Source organism: Miscanthus floridulus, chromosome 13, assembly GCF_019320115.1.
Source record: "Miscanthus floridulus cultivar M001 chromosome 13, ASM1932011v1, whole genome shotgun sequence".
NCBI classification, from domain to species: domain Eukaryota; kingdom Viridiplantae; phylum Streptophyta; class Magnoliopsida; order Poales; family Poaceae; genus Miscanthus; species Miscanthus floridulus.
The window spans coordinates 70115667-70130590 of NC_089592.1; the positions used below are offsets into that span (position 1 = coordinate 70115667).

Genomic DNA, 14924 nt, shown 5'->3' on the forward strand with positions numbered 1-14924 from the left:
AAATCGTATTGTAGTTGCAGCCTCGCATAGTCCCAGCGCAGGGCGGCTGGGCCAGCACCACCAGCCCTCCCACATCAGCGGTCCCTCCAAGACGCGAATGTGTCACTTGGGAAAAGAAAGTGCGGTGTAAATGTGCTGCCCCAAAAGGCTTACATGCCGGGTCCGCGGGTCTCGATAACCTGTTCGGTTCTCTAAAACGAGTCGTTTTTTTTTAAAAAAATCGATATGGTCTTTAAGAAATGACTTTAATGATAACTTTTTGTTATAAAATATTTATAAAATATAGTTAATATATAATTTTATGAAAGCACATTTCGAAATGAATCTACTTACATCATTTTTATATTTTTAAACTCAACTCAAAAAAAGTTATTTGTAGTTAAAGTTTAAAATATTTGACTTAAAACAACCCCAAAACGATTTGTTTTAGAGAACCGGAAGGAAGTACACATCTTCTTTCTTTGTCCTCACTGCTGCGTTCATCAGACTCTTCGGAGCTAGCGTCATGGCAGAAGGGGCTATCAGCTAGCGATTCAAGGGGCGGGGATCCACGGCAAACAAGGTACGGCGAGTATTGTACTTTTTTCCAAAAAAAAAGCAACCAGTAAAAAGTTTCAGATATGTATTAGTAGAAAAAAAAGGCAATTTACAATAACAAAAAGATAGGTGCCACTGCAAAAACTGCTCCCCATAAAATCGAAAACAAAACAACCATCGCAACAACAAACAACCCATGAACCACCGCTAACTAAAATGGCAAATAATTAACGACAATCCTACAGTGCCACAGCTTGCTATATCGAATCCTTTGCCATGTTAGCAACACGGAATGGAGACAGCTCAATGAGGAAGAGGAACAGGATTCGATAGAATGAAGAATTATTATGGTTATACAGATGGGATAATCGTCTTCATAGGCACGGATGAAAACGGTACGGAAATATCCCGTGCCGAACCGCATCATTTTCTATATTTAGTCCAATCAAATTCGTATTTTCGAACAAATTTAAATTCGGTTCGAAATTCGGAACATCAAATTCAAAATTGGAACAAAAACGGTTTCGACATTTTTCTTACCGTTTTCTACTTTTCTACTTTTAATTCATAATATCCCGAATTCGAAATTCGGTTTAAACCTATTTGGCCCACTAGAAGTCTAGCCTTAGAAAGATTGTATCTTTTTTATACGATCTTGGATAAAGATGATTTTTATATGAAAATTGTAACTCTCGACGAGATCACAAGTTTCTAGGTTTTAGTTTTTTCATTTGAGGTCTTTAAGATATTAAAAAAATAAATAAAATTTTAGTGGTACATTAATCGCGTACAAGCGTTTGTTGACTTAGAAAAATCATATATTTTTTACGTAGTGTCGAATGGAGATACTTTTTAAAGAAAGTTATAGGACTTGTTAATTATTATTCACTTGTTAATTGTTATGCACTTAGTCCAACGGGTCAATATTCCGTATTGTTTTTTTCATATACCAACCGTGTTCAACATAATTCCACTCGAATTAGTTCGTTTTCGAAATTCTCGATATTCCGTAAGTTCATGTTCATTTTCGTGTCCGGTTTTACCGCTTTCATTTTTGTATTCAAATGTAAAAGTAAAAACGGTCGAGAGGTTTTTCGGTTTTCATCCCTATTCATAGGTGCACCATGTTATACTTCACACCTACACAACTTGTCAGTTCTGTCCATTAGGCCAGCCATGTGCCCGTTGGGCTTTTGGCTCCGTTTGAGTACTTCATTGTTTTTCACCACCAGTCTTCATGTCTGATTAGTCGCCTGCTCACTGTTGCCGCCTCCTTCTCCTCCTCTTCCTCCTCCTAGCCCCGAATGCAGCCATTGTGGCCTCTTGCAACCACCATGGTCCCTCTCCTCCCCGTGCGACGAACTCGCCGACGGTAAGGAGTGGGAATTACCCTCTGGCATTGAAGTCTAATAGTTTCTTAGGGTTTACATTGAATTGAATAAAGACTGTTCTATGAGCTGTCTGCTAGCACCATCTTCGTCGATTGCTCACCAGATCTTATTTATCATAGAGATATATAGCGCGGGTGCCGCTCTAGGGATCCGATCCAAAGGTCTTCATTTCCTTCTGTTTTTGCAGGGTCCATGTGGCCTAGGGGGGGGGGGGTTTGATCGAGTTCCCCATTTGCATCCATGTGTTACTGGTTTGCTCGATTTCGTTCTTCCGACGTCTGGGCTTCTAGATCTAGCTGCCATGGTACTGGTGGTGCTAGCTTGATCATAGTCGACGACGAGTCAATCGATGTTCTTTGAACGTGTGTCAGATGTGTCCTGAGAAGTTTCCGTGACGTGGGATCATACACTACGGGAGACGCGCTCTTTGCCAAGTGCTCGGAGCTTTGCCGAGTGTCGAAACACGGGCACTCGGCAAAGAGACAGTTTGCCGAGTGCCGCACTCGGCAAAGCCGGCACTCGGCAAAGAGTGACACTCGGCAAACGTCCTCTTTGCTGAGTGTCAGGCACTCGGCAAAGAACAACCCTCAGCAAAATACCTCAGGCGACTCCGGTGGCCCCTCCGTCATCCTTTGCCGAGTGCTGGCCGTTAGCACTCGGTAAACATGCTGTCTTTGCCGAGTGCTGCAAGCCTGGCACTCGGCAAAGAGGTTCCTTTGCCGAGTGCCAATTGCGACACTCGGCAAAGTATTTTTATTTTTTTTTATTTTTCACTGATCACATGTGGAGATGTCTGGGTTTTAGGCATCGTACGTCATAACTTGCTTGGAAACTTCTAAATTTTTTACCACAACCTCTACATGCGACGACACGACACCTCGACAAGTTTCATGATTTTTGGACTTCGTTTGCATTTTATATAATTAAAAACACTTTTTAACAAGTTGGTGGTCATGTTTCGTGAAACAGATGTTCGAAATTTCACGAATGTCCCTGCACACGGCCTCAAAATACACTCAAAAATATGAATACCATTTTTTGAATCGCTAAATTCTAATATTTCATGCACATGCAGTTCAAATTTACTTTTTCGAGAAAAATTCAAGTAAACATAAAAAATTGAAAAAAAATATACCAAAAAGTCATAGAAAAGTTCCAAATTGGAACATATGCTTCTAGGTACTGTATAAATGCCATAGAAAAAAATTTAAAAACAAAAATAAAAAAACTTTGCCAAGTGTCGCAATTGGCACTCGGCAAAGGAACCTCTTTGCCGAGTGCCAGGCTTGCAGCACTCGGCAAAGATTTTTTAGAAATTTTTTTATTCTTTCCGATTAAAAGAACGCTGAATTTCTTTGCCGAGTGCCCGCATCTCGGCACTCGGCAAAGAGCCGACCCACTTAACCCTAGCGGGCCGGCCGCGGCCCGCTCCCACCCTCTCCCTCCCTCTCACTGCCGCGCGCGCCCGGCCCTGCCCCGCCGCCGCGTGACCACCGGCCCCGCTCCGCCACCGGACCGCCGCCGCAGCCCCGGGCCCGACCCAGCCCCACTCCGCCGCCGCAGCCAGCCGGCCCCGCCCTGGCCCAGCTCCGCCGCCGGACCGCCGCCGCAGCCCCAGCCCCGACCCGGCCCCGCTCCGGCGCTGCTCGGCCGCCACAGCCAGCCAGCCCTGCCCCGCCGCCGGACCGCCGCCGCAGCCCCGGCCCCGACCCGGCCCCGCCCTGGCCTGGCTGCCCCCCGCCCCTGACCCGCTGGAGTGGAGGAGCAGGGGAGCAGAGGAGAGAAGGGAGGTGGAGGAGAGGAGAAGGGAGATGGAAGAAGGAGAAGGAAGGAGAAGGAGAAGGGAGGAGGAGGAGCCTCGGCCGCCGGCCACGCCCCTCGCCGTTTGTCCCCGCTGTCGTCCCCGCCCCTCGCTGGAGACGAAGGTGACCCCGGCACCGCGTCGCCCGACTCCACCGCCACCCAAGGTATAAAGCCCCCCCGGTTGTCGGCCTTCGTGCCTTGTATGGCATTGACGACCTTCATGTCGTATGTGGATGTGTGGACCTTCGTGCCGTACGTGGATGTGTGGGCCTTTGTGCCGTATATATGCTGTCGGCCATCGTGCCGGCTTTTTTCTTGCAGGTTTTGGAAACCTCCCCGTATAGGGGAGGTTCTGCCGAAATTTTTAACTTATAGTATTATAATTCTTCTTTTGTAGAGCAGGACCCATCGGAGGGGACCCGGAGTACGTAGGCGACCCCGGTCGTCTTTGTCGACGCTGCGGTCTTGCCTGCACAGCGTCGCTTCGCCACTGCCCCGCTAGCCTGACTCCACCACCACCCTAGGTATGAATAACCTCTCTTCCTTATCGTTGTCGTAGATCGGTGTAACCTAGTTAGGCGTCTCCCGTTCGAAACGGATACGGTTGGAGGTATGCGGATCTTCGCATATCTAAGACCGTATCTGTTTCAGATTGTCCACTTTTTTGGACAGCCCGCGGGTGTGTAGATGGGATAGTTTTCATGTTCTGCTTCGATCTGAGACAGAGTTTCGGCACCACCTTCCTGTTGTTCTCCGGATACACACTCTTCCTTCTAGGACATGTATCGGGAGAACAGCGGGGAGGTGCTGCCGAAATTCTGTCTCGGATCGGAGTAGAGCATGTAAACTAACCTCATCTATGCATTCACGGGTGGGATTAGGACCTATCCTCACCCATTAGACAGTAGGCACGTCGTTCAGATGCAATTGGTGGTTATATTACTCGCTCATGTATATGCTAGAGGATGGATAACCGTGAGTGGATGTACATGGGCCGCCCAAGTCAGGCTGAAATCACCCCTGAATGGATGGACAAGACCGAGGGTTTCTTGAACCAAGCATTTGGCAAGGCATCTAATGGAGCGAGAGACACATTCTATCCTTGTAGCGAATGCGGAAACAGGAAAAGAAAAATAAGGAAGATCATGGGGGAACATCTTTGCAGGTATGGATTTACGCCAAACTATACCCGGTGGGTGTTCCATGGTGAAGCCCATCGTACTTGAGAGGAGGTGGTGAGACCACGCTTGGAGGCGTTTGATGCTGATGGCAGGGTAGCAGGATGGTTAGGTGACTTTCACGAAGCAACGTTCGCTGAAAGACCTACGGAGGAGGAGGAGGAGGAGCCAGAGCCAACCGGAAATGCGTTCTACCAAATGTTGTCTTCGGCACAGAAGCTCCTACACGAGAAGGCAATGGTTTGTCAACTGGATGCCATTGGACGCCTAATGGGGTTGAAGTCCCAGTACAACATGAGTTGAGCCTGCTTCAATGGTATGTTGGCAGTTATTGGTGGGCTACTTTCGGAGGGTCATATTCAGCCGAGCAGCTTCTACGAGTCACAGAGACTCCTTCGTGCACTTAAGATGCCGTATGAGCAGATACACTGTTGTCCGAAGGGGTGCGTCCTATTTAGGAAAGATCATAAGGATGCAAAGTACTGTCCAAAGTGTAAATCCTCTAGGTATGTGGAGGTAGGCAAAGGTGATGGCCAGAAGGAGCAGCTTGAGATCCCCATGAAAGTCCTACGGCACCTTCCGATCATACCGAGGCTCCAATGACTATTCATGACCGAGGAGTCCACGAAACAAATGACATGGCACAAGAATGGCATTCGATACAATCCTAACAAGATGGTACATCCAGCTGACGGTGAAGCATGGAAAAACTTTAATCGCAAGCATCGTGACAAAGATCTTGAGGCCCGTAATGTACGTGTTGCACTGGCAACGGATGGGTTCAATCCTTATGGAATGATGTCGGCCCCATACACTTGTTGGCCCGTGTTTGCTATCCCCCTCAATCTCCCCCCCCGGGGTCCTCCTTCAACGACAAAACATATTCTTGACGTTGATAATTCCTGGACACCCGGGAAACAAAATGGGTGTGTACATGGAGCCTGTTTATGATGAATTGATCAGTGCTTGGAATGAAGAGGTATGGACTTACGACCGAGCTACAAAGAAAAACTTCAAAATGTATGTTTGGTACCAGTACTCCATACATGACTTCCTGGCGTATGGGATATTCAGCGCCTGGTGTGTCCACGGGAAGTTCCCATGCCCGGTATGCAAGACAACACTGGAGTTCATTTGGTTGAAGAAGGGTGGCAAGTTTTCGTCATTCGACAAGCATCGACAGTTCCTCCCTCTTAACCATGCATTCAGACAAGACACCAAGAACTTCATGAAAGGTGTCAAGGTGACCGACCCTGAACCTCAGAAGATGACTGGTGCCTAGGTTCATGCTCAGATAGATGCTCTCGTGGTCAATCTACAGAAAGATAGTCGGAAGAAAGATAATCCAAAGAAAGATTGCTTTGTGGGATATGGTGTCGAACATATGTGGACTCATAAGTCGGGCTTGGAGAGGCTTCCCTATTTTGATGACCTTCTCCTTCCACATAATATCGATGTAATGCACACTGAGAAGAATGTTGCCGAAGCACTTTGGGCAACACTCATGGACATTTTTGACAAGACAAAGGACAACCCTAAGGCCAGAGTGGACCTGACAATGCTATGCGATAGACCAAAGCTAGAGATGCTACCTCCAAGAGACGGCAAGCCATGGAAAAGGCCTAAGGCCGATTACGTCTTAGAAAAGAAGCACAGGACGGAAGTGATACAATGGATGCAGACGTTAAAGTTCCCAGATGGGTATGCAGTGAATCTGAGGAGGGGAGCGAACCTAGAGACTGGCCAAGTCTTAGGGATGAAGAGTCATGACTACCATATATGGATTGAGCAGCTTCTTCCATCGATGGTTCGAGGCTACGTCCCTGAGAATGTCTGGAAGGTGCTGGCAGAGTTGAGCTTTTTCTTCCGCCAACTTTGTGCCAAGGAGGTATCTGTGAAAGTGGTTGAGGAGTTGGAAAAAGCGGCACCTCTGTTGCTCTGTAAGTTGGAGAAGATCTTTTCACCTGGCTTTTTCTTGTCGATGTAGCATTTGATTTTGCACCTCCCGTCTGAGGCATGAATGGGGGGGGCCGTGCAGAACCATTGGTGCTATCCAATCGAGAGATGTCTAAAGACTATTCGCAAGAAATGTGGAAACAAAGGCAGGATTGAGGCGTCCATTGCCGAGGCATTCATTCATGAGGTGTCAAACTTCACAACAACATACTATAATGAGAACCTTCCTAGCGTGCATAATCCACCCGCTCGGTACAACAAGGACAAAAATGAATCGACTCTTAGCCTTTTTAAAGGGCCACACGGGAGAGCAAGTGGAGCGACCACAAAGACCTTGAGCTATGAAGAGTGGCGCAAGATCATGCTCTACGTGTTGACCAACCTTGATGAAGTGGAAACATATCTAGGGTAAGTTCTCAACGAACTTGTTACATACTCCGTAACTTTTGTACATCCAACAACATTGTTCCTTGTCGGTGCAGAGAATTTTTTGATGAATCCTGGCACCATTCAAGGCCACCTTCTGACCATGAACGAGAGACCCTTCTTCAACATGGTTCGCCTGATTTCATTACATGGTTCCAAAAAAAGGTAACGGCCAACTTAGCTCGTACTAAGTTTGATGTTCCAAGTTGTCTGATTTCATTTCTCTCCTGCTTGAACTTGTAGTGCCAAAGAGATGTGTCTATAAGTGCTGAATTACGACAGGTGGCCAATGGCTTTGACTATAAGGTCTTGTCATTTAACGCTTATGACGTGAATGGATATCACTTCCACACAACAAGGTACGAGCAGAGTTGTCCCAATCCAAGGACCATGAATACCGGAGTATTTACGCCAGGCACTGATCAGGAGGAGTATTATGGGACAGTTGAAGAAATATACGAGCTCGACTACCTTGGTTCCAAAGCACTTAATCCTGTCATATTCAAATGCCAGTGGTTTGATCCTGCAGTATCGAGAAAGTCCCATCAACTTGGGATAGTCGAAACTCGAAAGGATTTCTTCTATCCAGGATAAGATGTCTATATTGTGGCTCAACAAGCCACACAAGTTTATTATTGTCCATATGCTTGCAAAACTGACCCACGTCTTTAGGGTTGGTATATTGTGCACAAGGTATCACCACACGGTAGATTACCTCGCCCAAACCCTGATGATTACAACTTGAACCCAAACACACATGACGGAGAGTTCTATCAACAAGAAGAGGGGCTACTAGGGATGCTTGAGATAGACTTAACCGGAGAGATCGAAATGGAAGCAAACGAGGAATGGGTTGTTGATGAGGATGCTGCAAATAAGGTGCATGATCCGAAGGACTTGGAAATGCTTGACGGACTACGACTAGGCAATGACAACGATGAGGATGAGGCCATTGAGGATTTGGACAATCTTGATAGTGATGACGATACCTATCATCCAGATAATCCCGATCATGAAGAATATTAGAAATACATGTAATACTATGTTATTTTGTAATTACATTTTCTTTATTTTGCATCTCTTACTAAGTATGTCTCGTTTATCTGTACTTACTGGTTTACTCTTTTTAATTGCAGGTGATAGGGCCCACTAGGAGGAGCTGCCCCTCGGTTTACGCCAACCGAAGGGACAAGGCGGTGGCTGAGGAGGCGGAGGCGTCAGAGAGGCCGAGAGGCAGGCCCAGGCGGGAGCCGTTGACTGACCATGGGCGTAGCTCCTCACGTGACCCTGTGCACGACGATGACCTTCAGCACACGGTGGATGGGGATGGGGGTCCATGGATGGAGGATGAGGAGGCGGTTCTAGCGACGGAGGACGAGGAGGCGGCGACGGTAGGGGTTCCACTTCCTCTGGTACATCGAAGCCCTACCAGCGAGGTCCCACAAAGCTCCCGAAGCGACCGATACCTGTTGAGAGGCACCCACTGATTGCACCCGAGGGCGATTAGTAAGTAACTTCATATGTTCTTCATTTGATATGTTGAAAAATCATAATAACAACTAATAACTATTGTGGACCACTTGTGCAGGAACTGGGTGCTTGTGGACCAGGCGGCCCCGGCACGCAATGTGAATGGCATCCTAGGACTTCTGTGCAAGGAACACTTCCCTGGCCTGGTTAGGAAAGGAGATCAGGATTGGGAGCCGGCCTAGATGTTCGACCACTATGCCCTCGTGCAGGATGCTCCAGATCATAATGGCATCCGCTGTAGAAACATGGCAGATCGGGTGATTAGGGAGTTGTGGGTAAGTCTTTCTTGCACTACATTCCTCAATTCCTCGCATTCATTAGACATTCTTGAAATAAAATAATGGATGCCTCGTGTCTTTATGCAGGACTTCTTCAGAATCCAGGAGGGACAGGAGGAAAGTGCGTATCAGGTGGCTTACGCTTCCTATAAAAGGCATGTCACGGACTTGCACTATGAGTCCCGCATCCAGGCCCACATAGACTACAACGCCAAGTTCCTACTCAGGCGTGTCAACAAAGAGGAGGCAAGACGGATGACGCTGACAAGGGAGCAGTACATATAGGTAAATACAAAACATGAATATTCATTTCTTTTGAGATTAAGTATGCCTAATTTGATCTTCTGATATGTCGTCTACTTGATGTCCTGTAGGCGATTCCAAGCTGGTGCGTCACCCACCCCGATTGCTAGAAATATATTGTGGACACCTGGTTGGACAGGGACTGGCAGAAGAAGCACGAGGAGGCCCGCGATAGGCGTTTGCAGATGCCAGGTGTACCTCACCATCAGGGCAGCCGTAGCCTCAGCAAATATGCAAAGGCATATGTAAGTCTCCGCCATTGCTCTAATCTAGCCGCGCTCAATTTTGCATCATTTCTAACCATATGTTGTTGTCTTTCTCGTAGTCGGATGCACACGGTGGCCAGCCAGTTGGTCAACTCAAGGCATATGCTCTGGCTCACATGGGCAAGGCGACGGCCGACATCGAGTACGACCCAGATGCCTCGGTTCAGGCGTACACCAACTCCAGCGTCTACACCCGCCTCTCTTCGTACACAGAGGCGGCAAGGTCAGTCCATGGGCTGGGCTACGATCCGAGAACCGAGAAGCGCTTTGATCCTTAGCTCGTGATGAGGGTGAGGCAAGGCAAGAAGCATGGGTGGTTCTGGATTGGCGACGGCGTCCTCAACACGGCCTCTACTCCTCCTCTCCACCAGCTCCAAGCATCGAGCACGAGCTCAAGCGTGCCCATACGCCAACGGCCGACCGCGGTGTCGGCACTCTAGGTAAGCATTCCTGTTTCATTCGCTGTTCTTTGACTTTTACGTACCTTACCTATGCATTATTGAAACATTAGGGTCAAATGCTGCAAGCCCAGGTGCAGGAACTGCAGGTCGAGCGGCAAAGGCTACAGGCTTTGGAGGCCCAGCGGGAGCAAGATCGGCGGCAGATGGCTGAGATGATCAAGTTCATGCAGCAAATTGGCCAGCAACAAGGTTGGGTGATCCCACAGACGCTACTTGCTCCAGATCCACCTCCACAACGTCCTAATTCTACCCCAGTGAGTATAAGTACAAAGTTTTACTTTCTATGCTGAAACTTAGAGAAACCTAGTGAAACCTAGAGAAACCTAGTGACGGTGGTGGTGGTGGTGTGGTGGTCATGGTGGTGGTGGTGGTGGTCACGGTGTTGTGGTGCTCATGGAGGTGGTGGTGGTGTGGTGGTGGTGGTGGTCATGATGGTGATGTGGTGATGGTGGTGTGGTGGTGGTGGTGGTGAAGTGTTGGTAATGGCGGTGATGTGGTGGTGGTAGTGGCGAATATTTATCTTGCATATTTATCTATTCTCTTGTCGCTCACGTGCAATCTCTTCTATTTTGTGCAGCATTAATCGGGGGCGGCGTCGAACCACCTCGGAGGGTCGCCGGGATCGCACTTTGGGCCATCCCAACCCGGACCGTCGCCGTGAGCTTCAAATGGCAGCCGTTGTGATATAATGCACTTGTGAACTTTGTGAACTATACTTGTGTGTTTGGACTTTGGACTTGGGAGTCGAGATTGTGATACTTGTATGCTATGTTTGTGTTTGTGGTGGATTGTGATATACATTTGTATATATTTGTGTGATATATATATATATATATATATATATATATATATATATATATATATATATATATATATATATATATATGATGTATATCTTGTTTGCAACGATGGAAGACTAAAAACAAAATAAAATTAAATTTTTTCACTTCTTTGCCGAGTGTCACGGGGAATCTAGGACACTAAGCTTCCCAGCTTTGCCGAGTGCCTACCTACAACACTCGGCAAAAAAAATCCAAAAAAAAAGAAAACAAGCTTTACCGAGTGCTAGATTCAGGCACTCGGCAAAGCATTTTAAAAAAATAAAAATAAAAAAACACATTTCTTTGCTGAGTGCCAACGCGTGGCACTCGACAAAGGGGCCATCACTGTGACCTGGCCATCACGGCGGCTTTTTTTTTGCCGAGTGCCGTCGTGGCACTCGGGAAATCCTTTGCCGAGTGCCCGACATGCGGCACTCGGCAAAGAAGCGTTTGCCGTGAAGGATATGCCGACAGTTCTTTGCCGAGTGCAGCACTTGGTAAAGGCTTTGCCGAGTGCAAAGCCTTTTTTTGTCGAGTGTAATTGCACTTGGCAAAGCACGCGTCTGCTGCAGTGATACGGTGTTTCCAAGTTTTGGTGTCCGTCACGAAGGGTGATCGGAGGGTTATGCTCCTTTGGCTATTGTCAACGTTATTGATTTCCGACATGTTCGAGTTCGATAGTCGTCAACGAACGTAGTTTAGAGGTGAAGATTGTAATTAGGGGGCAGTGGATATGCTCTAGTGCATATACCTTTACGTTCAAAGGGTTGCACGTAAACAGAAATGTAACTGTGCTATTAATAGAATTCATTTCCCTTGGATTACTTTTAGAAGTCTGCACACTGTACCGTTTGCTGATACTAGATGTGAGACGAACGGGGACCAAGATGACGCATTGATGTTGATGCAGTACTTCTCGTCACATTCAGTTACCACTTTCCACGGGACGATAGTAGCCCGAAATGTTTGTTGACATTTATCGCGCGCTCATCCATTCCCATACCTTCCAAGACGAAAGCAGAAATCTGTTGCGTCGCATCCCGGACGCCATGACTATCGCTGCCGTTAAGGTTTGCTGCGCCCATCACTCGTCCGTCGTCACGCTCTCAACATCGCCTGAAAACCAAGAGTTCAGACCACCAGACACGCATGCATGCGCATGGCGTTTCCCGGGGCCATTCATCCATCCTTTCCGCACATCCGCCGGCCGCCGCCTCCGCCTCCGCTAGCGCCTCGCACTCGCAGCAGTAATGTACAGGCGGAGCATTGACCGTTCCAAAAGCTCCAAACGAAACCTAAAAGGAGGCCGAACGCAGCAGGTACTCGGAATCACTGGGGTGGGGAGTCCTGCAGTTCTGCAGGTTAAACTGCGAGTAATGGAACAGCATTACAAGCAGCGTCACCTGCGTCGCTTTTCGGCTAGTGGATGGCGGCATCAGCACAGTGGCGATGGAGACCGTATCCGTGTGTACAGCTTTCAGTAGCAGTGAAACGCCAGCATCCATTGATGGGGCGCCACAAGTACCACGGGTGCTAGCCTGCTAGGCTCTGAAAAACGGCCGGCATGGCCTGGCCTGCCGCAACGCAACAGACGGAGACGGTGGCAGTGCACGACGGGGAGAAACCAGCCTACAGCTACAGGTAGCAAGTGCGTGGCCCCGTCCCCAGTCGCAGGCACCAATGGCACCTTAAATGCCATGCTGGATCTGGGTTCTAGAACCGGCGGACGGAGGACGAGCGAGCCACCGCGGCGACACCGCACGAGCACGGCGGAACCGGAACGCTCCAAAATCAACCTACCGACCTCCGATACACACACCCGGGGTACCGTACCGTGCCGTGCCAGCAGTGGCGCAAAGCCTCCGCCACGGATCGCTCGTCTCGTCCCGTGACGCTGTACGTCCGTGGAGGAGCGCGCGGTGGAAAACGCCATGGCCGCATGACCTTGGACCAGCAGGAGTTAGTTAGCTCCGCGCCGGTTACTGCGTGAGCTGAGTCAGTTGGGCTCGACGACAAACGCATCGAGCACTCACTCACTGGAGCAATAACCGTCCGATGGTTACCGATCGCTAGTGGCCAGTAGTGCGCAGTGCTGCCACCACCCCACTACTGGAACGCCGAACGGCGACGGATGGCCGGGCCGGCGCATTGACCAAACCAAACCGTCGCAACAGTGTGAGGCGGACACATGACACGTCGGCCACGCCGCCGCATTGTCACGCCACCGGTCGCGTCCCGCGGAAGCCCTCCGCACCACCACCAGCCCGTGGCATGCCCAGGCACTTTAGTGCGCGCGCGCCGTGGCGGCCCGGCCCCATCGTTCGTGCCGGACGCACCCGCACCGAACCGGTGGCTCTCCGTGCATATAAGCGCGCGAGCCCCGGGCGGCATTTGGACGCGCAGGCACATACATCCGCGGCGCGCACGCAGCACAGTGTGCGGTCACTCATTCGTCGCTGCCACCACGCACACATCGTGCCTCGTGGCCATGGCTTCCCCTGTCCTCCAGCTCGTCGCCGCGCTCTGCTTCTGCGCGATGTTGTTCGGAGCAGGGGAGGCGGCGGCGAGGGTAGCAGGACAGGTGGTGGAAGCGTCGGCATTCCGCAGCAGGGCCACGGACCCCAACATGGTGGTGAAGTTCGACTTCTCGCCGTTCCTGATCCAGTACAAGAGCGGCCGCGTGCAGCGGTTCATGGGCACCACGTTCGTCCCGGCGTCCATGGACTCGCGCACCGGGGTGGCCTCCAGGGACGTCGTTGTGGACCACGGGACCGGCCTCGCGGTGCGGCTGTACCGGCCGAGCCGCCGCGCCGTGGCCACCGGCGGCGGCAGGCTCCCCGTGCTCGTCTACTTCCACGGCGGCGCGTTCGTGGTGGAGTCAGCGTTCGACCCCGTGTACCACAACTACCTGAACGCGCTGACGTCCAAGGCCGGGGTCATCGCGGTGTCGGTGAACTACCGCCTGGCGCCGGAGCACCCGCTCCCGGCGGCGTACGACGACTCGTGGACGGCGCTGGCGTGGGTGCTGCAGAACGCGCGGCACGGCGGGGACCCCTGGCTCGCCAAGCACGGCGACGCCTCCCGCCTGTTCCTCGCCGGCGACAGCGCTGGCGGCAACATCGCGCACAACCTGGCAATGCGCGCGGGCCAGCAGCAGCAGGGCGCCGCCGCCGCCGCCGCGAGGATCAAGGGCGTGGCGCTGCTGGACCCGTACTTCCTGGGGCGGTACGTGAGCGGGGGCGCGCAGCGCTCGTGGGACTTCATCTGCGCGGGGCGGTACGGGATGGACCACCAGTACGTGGACCCGATGGCGGCGCTGCCGGCGGAGGTGTGGCGGCGGCTCCCGTCCCCGCGCCTGCTGATGACGGTGTCGGACCAGGACCGGCTCGGCCCGTTCCAGCGCGCGTACGTGGACGCGCTCCGGGCTAGCGGGTGGGGCGGCCAGGCGCGCCTGTACGTGACGCCCGGCGAGGGCCACTGCTACTTCCTCAACAACCTGGACTCGCCCAAGGCCGCCATGCATATGGCCACGCTCGCCGCGTTCATCAACGGCAGCTAATGGCTCACTTGGGCTAGCTCTTGTTGGTAGCCAGCGTGGTAACGCTACTCCGAATCTCCGATACACGTATGATCGATCAGCCCTGTACGTAGCTATAGTCGTCGTCACTGGTGAGTGGTGACATCTGTAACGACCATCATACCGTATACTGTATTTTGTCAGTTGCCGAGTGGCCAGAGAGATGTTTAGCATGTAACGTGCACGTCCTTTTTTACCTTCTTTGTGACCGCAGTCACATGTAACTTCCACTCGTTTATTACTGGAATTTTTTTAACACTTTCTGTAACCTAATTTTAAATCTAATACTGCTTTTTTCCTTCAAAACTAACATTTTTGGCCGCGTCTATTGCCATGACGCGGCGAAACGCCTGTGCCGCGCGCACGCATGGTGGCGCGACGGGAGGCTGACGTGGCG

At 50.6% G+C, this 14924-nt stretch overlaps 1 protein-coding gene across 1 annotated transcript; it reads left to right on the forward strand.

Annotated features, from left to right (window-relative positions):
• Window positions 1-13349: 13349 nt before the first annotated feature.
• LOC136501131 (probable carboxylesterase 2) lies at window positions 13350-14706 on the forward strand. Its single transcript, XM_066496625.1, has one exon. It carries the CDS (start codon window positions 13439-13441, stop codon window positions 14507-14509), a length of 1071 nt encoding a protein of 356 aa, XP_066352722.1. The 5' UTR covers window positions 13350-13438; the 3' UTR covers window positions 14510-14706.
• The last annotated feature ends 218 nt before the right edge of the window (window positions 14707-14924 follow it).

Coding starts and splice junctions, on each gene's coding strand:
- LOC136501131 (XM_066496625.1), top strand. CDS start 13,439: ATGGCTTCCCCTGTCCTCCAGCTCGTCGCCGCGCTCTGCTTCTGCGCG.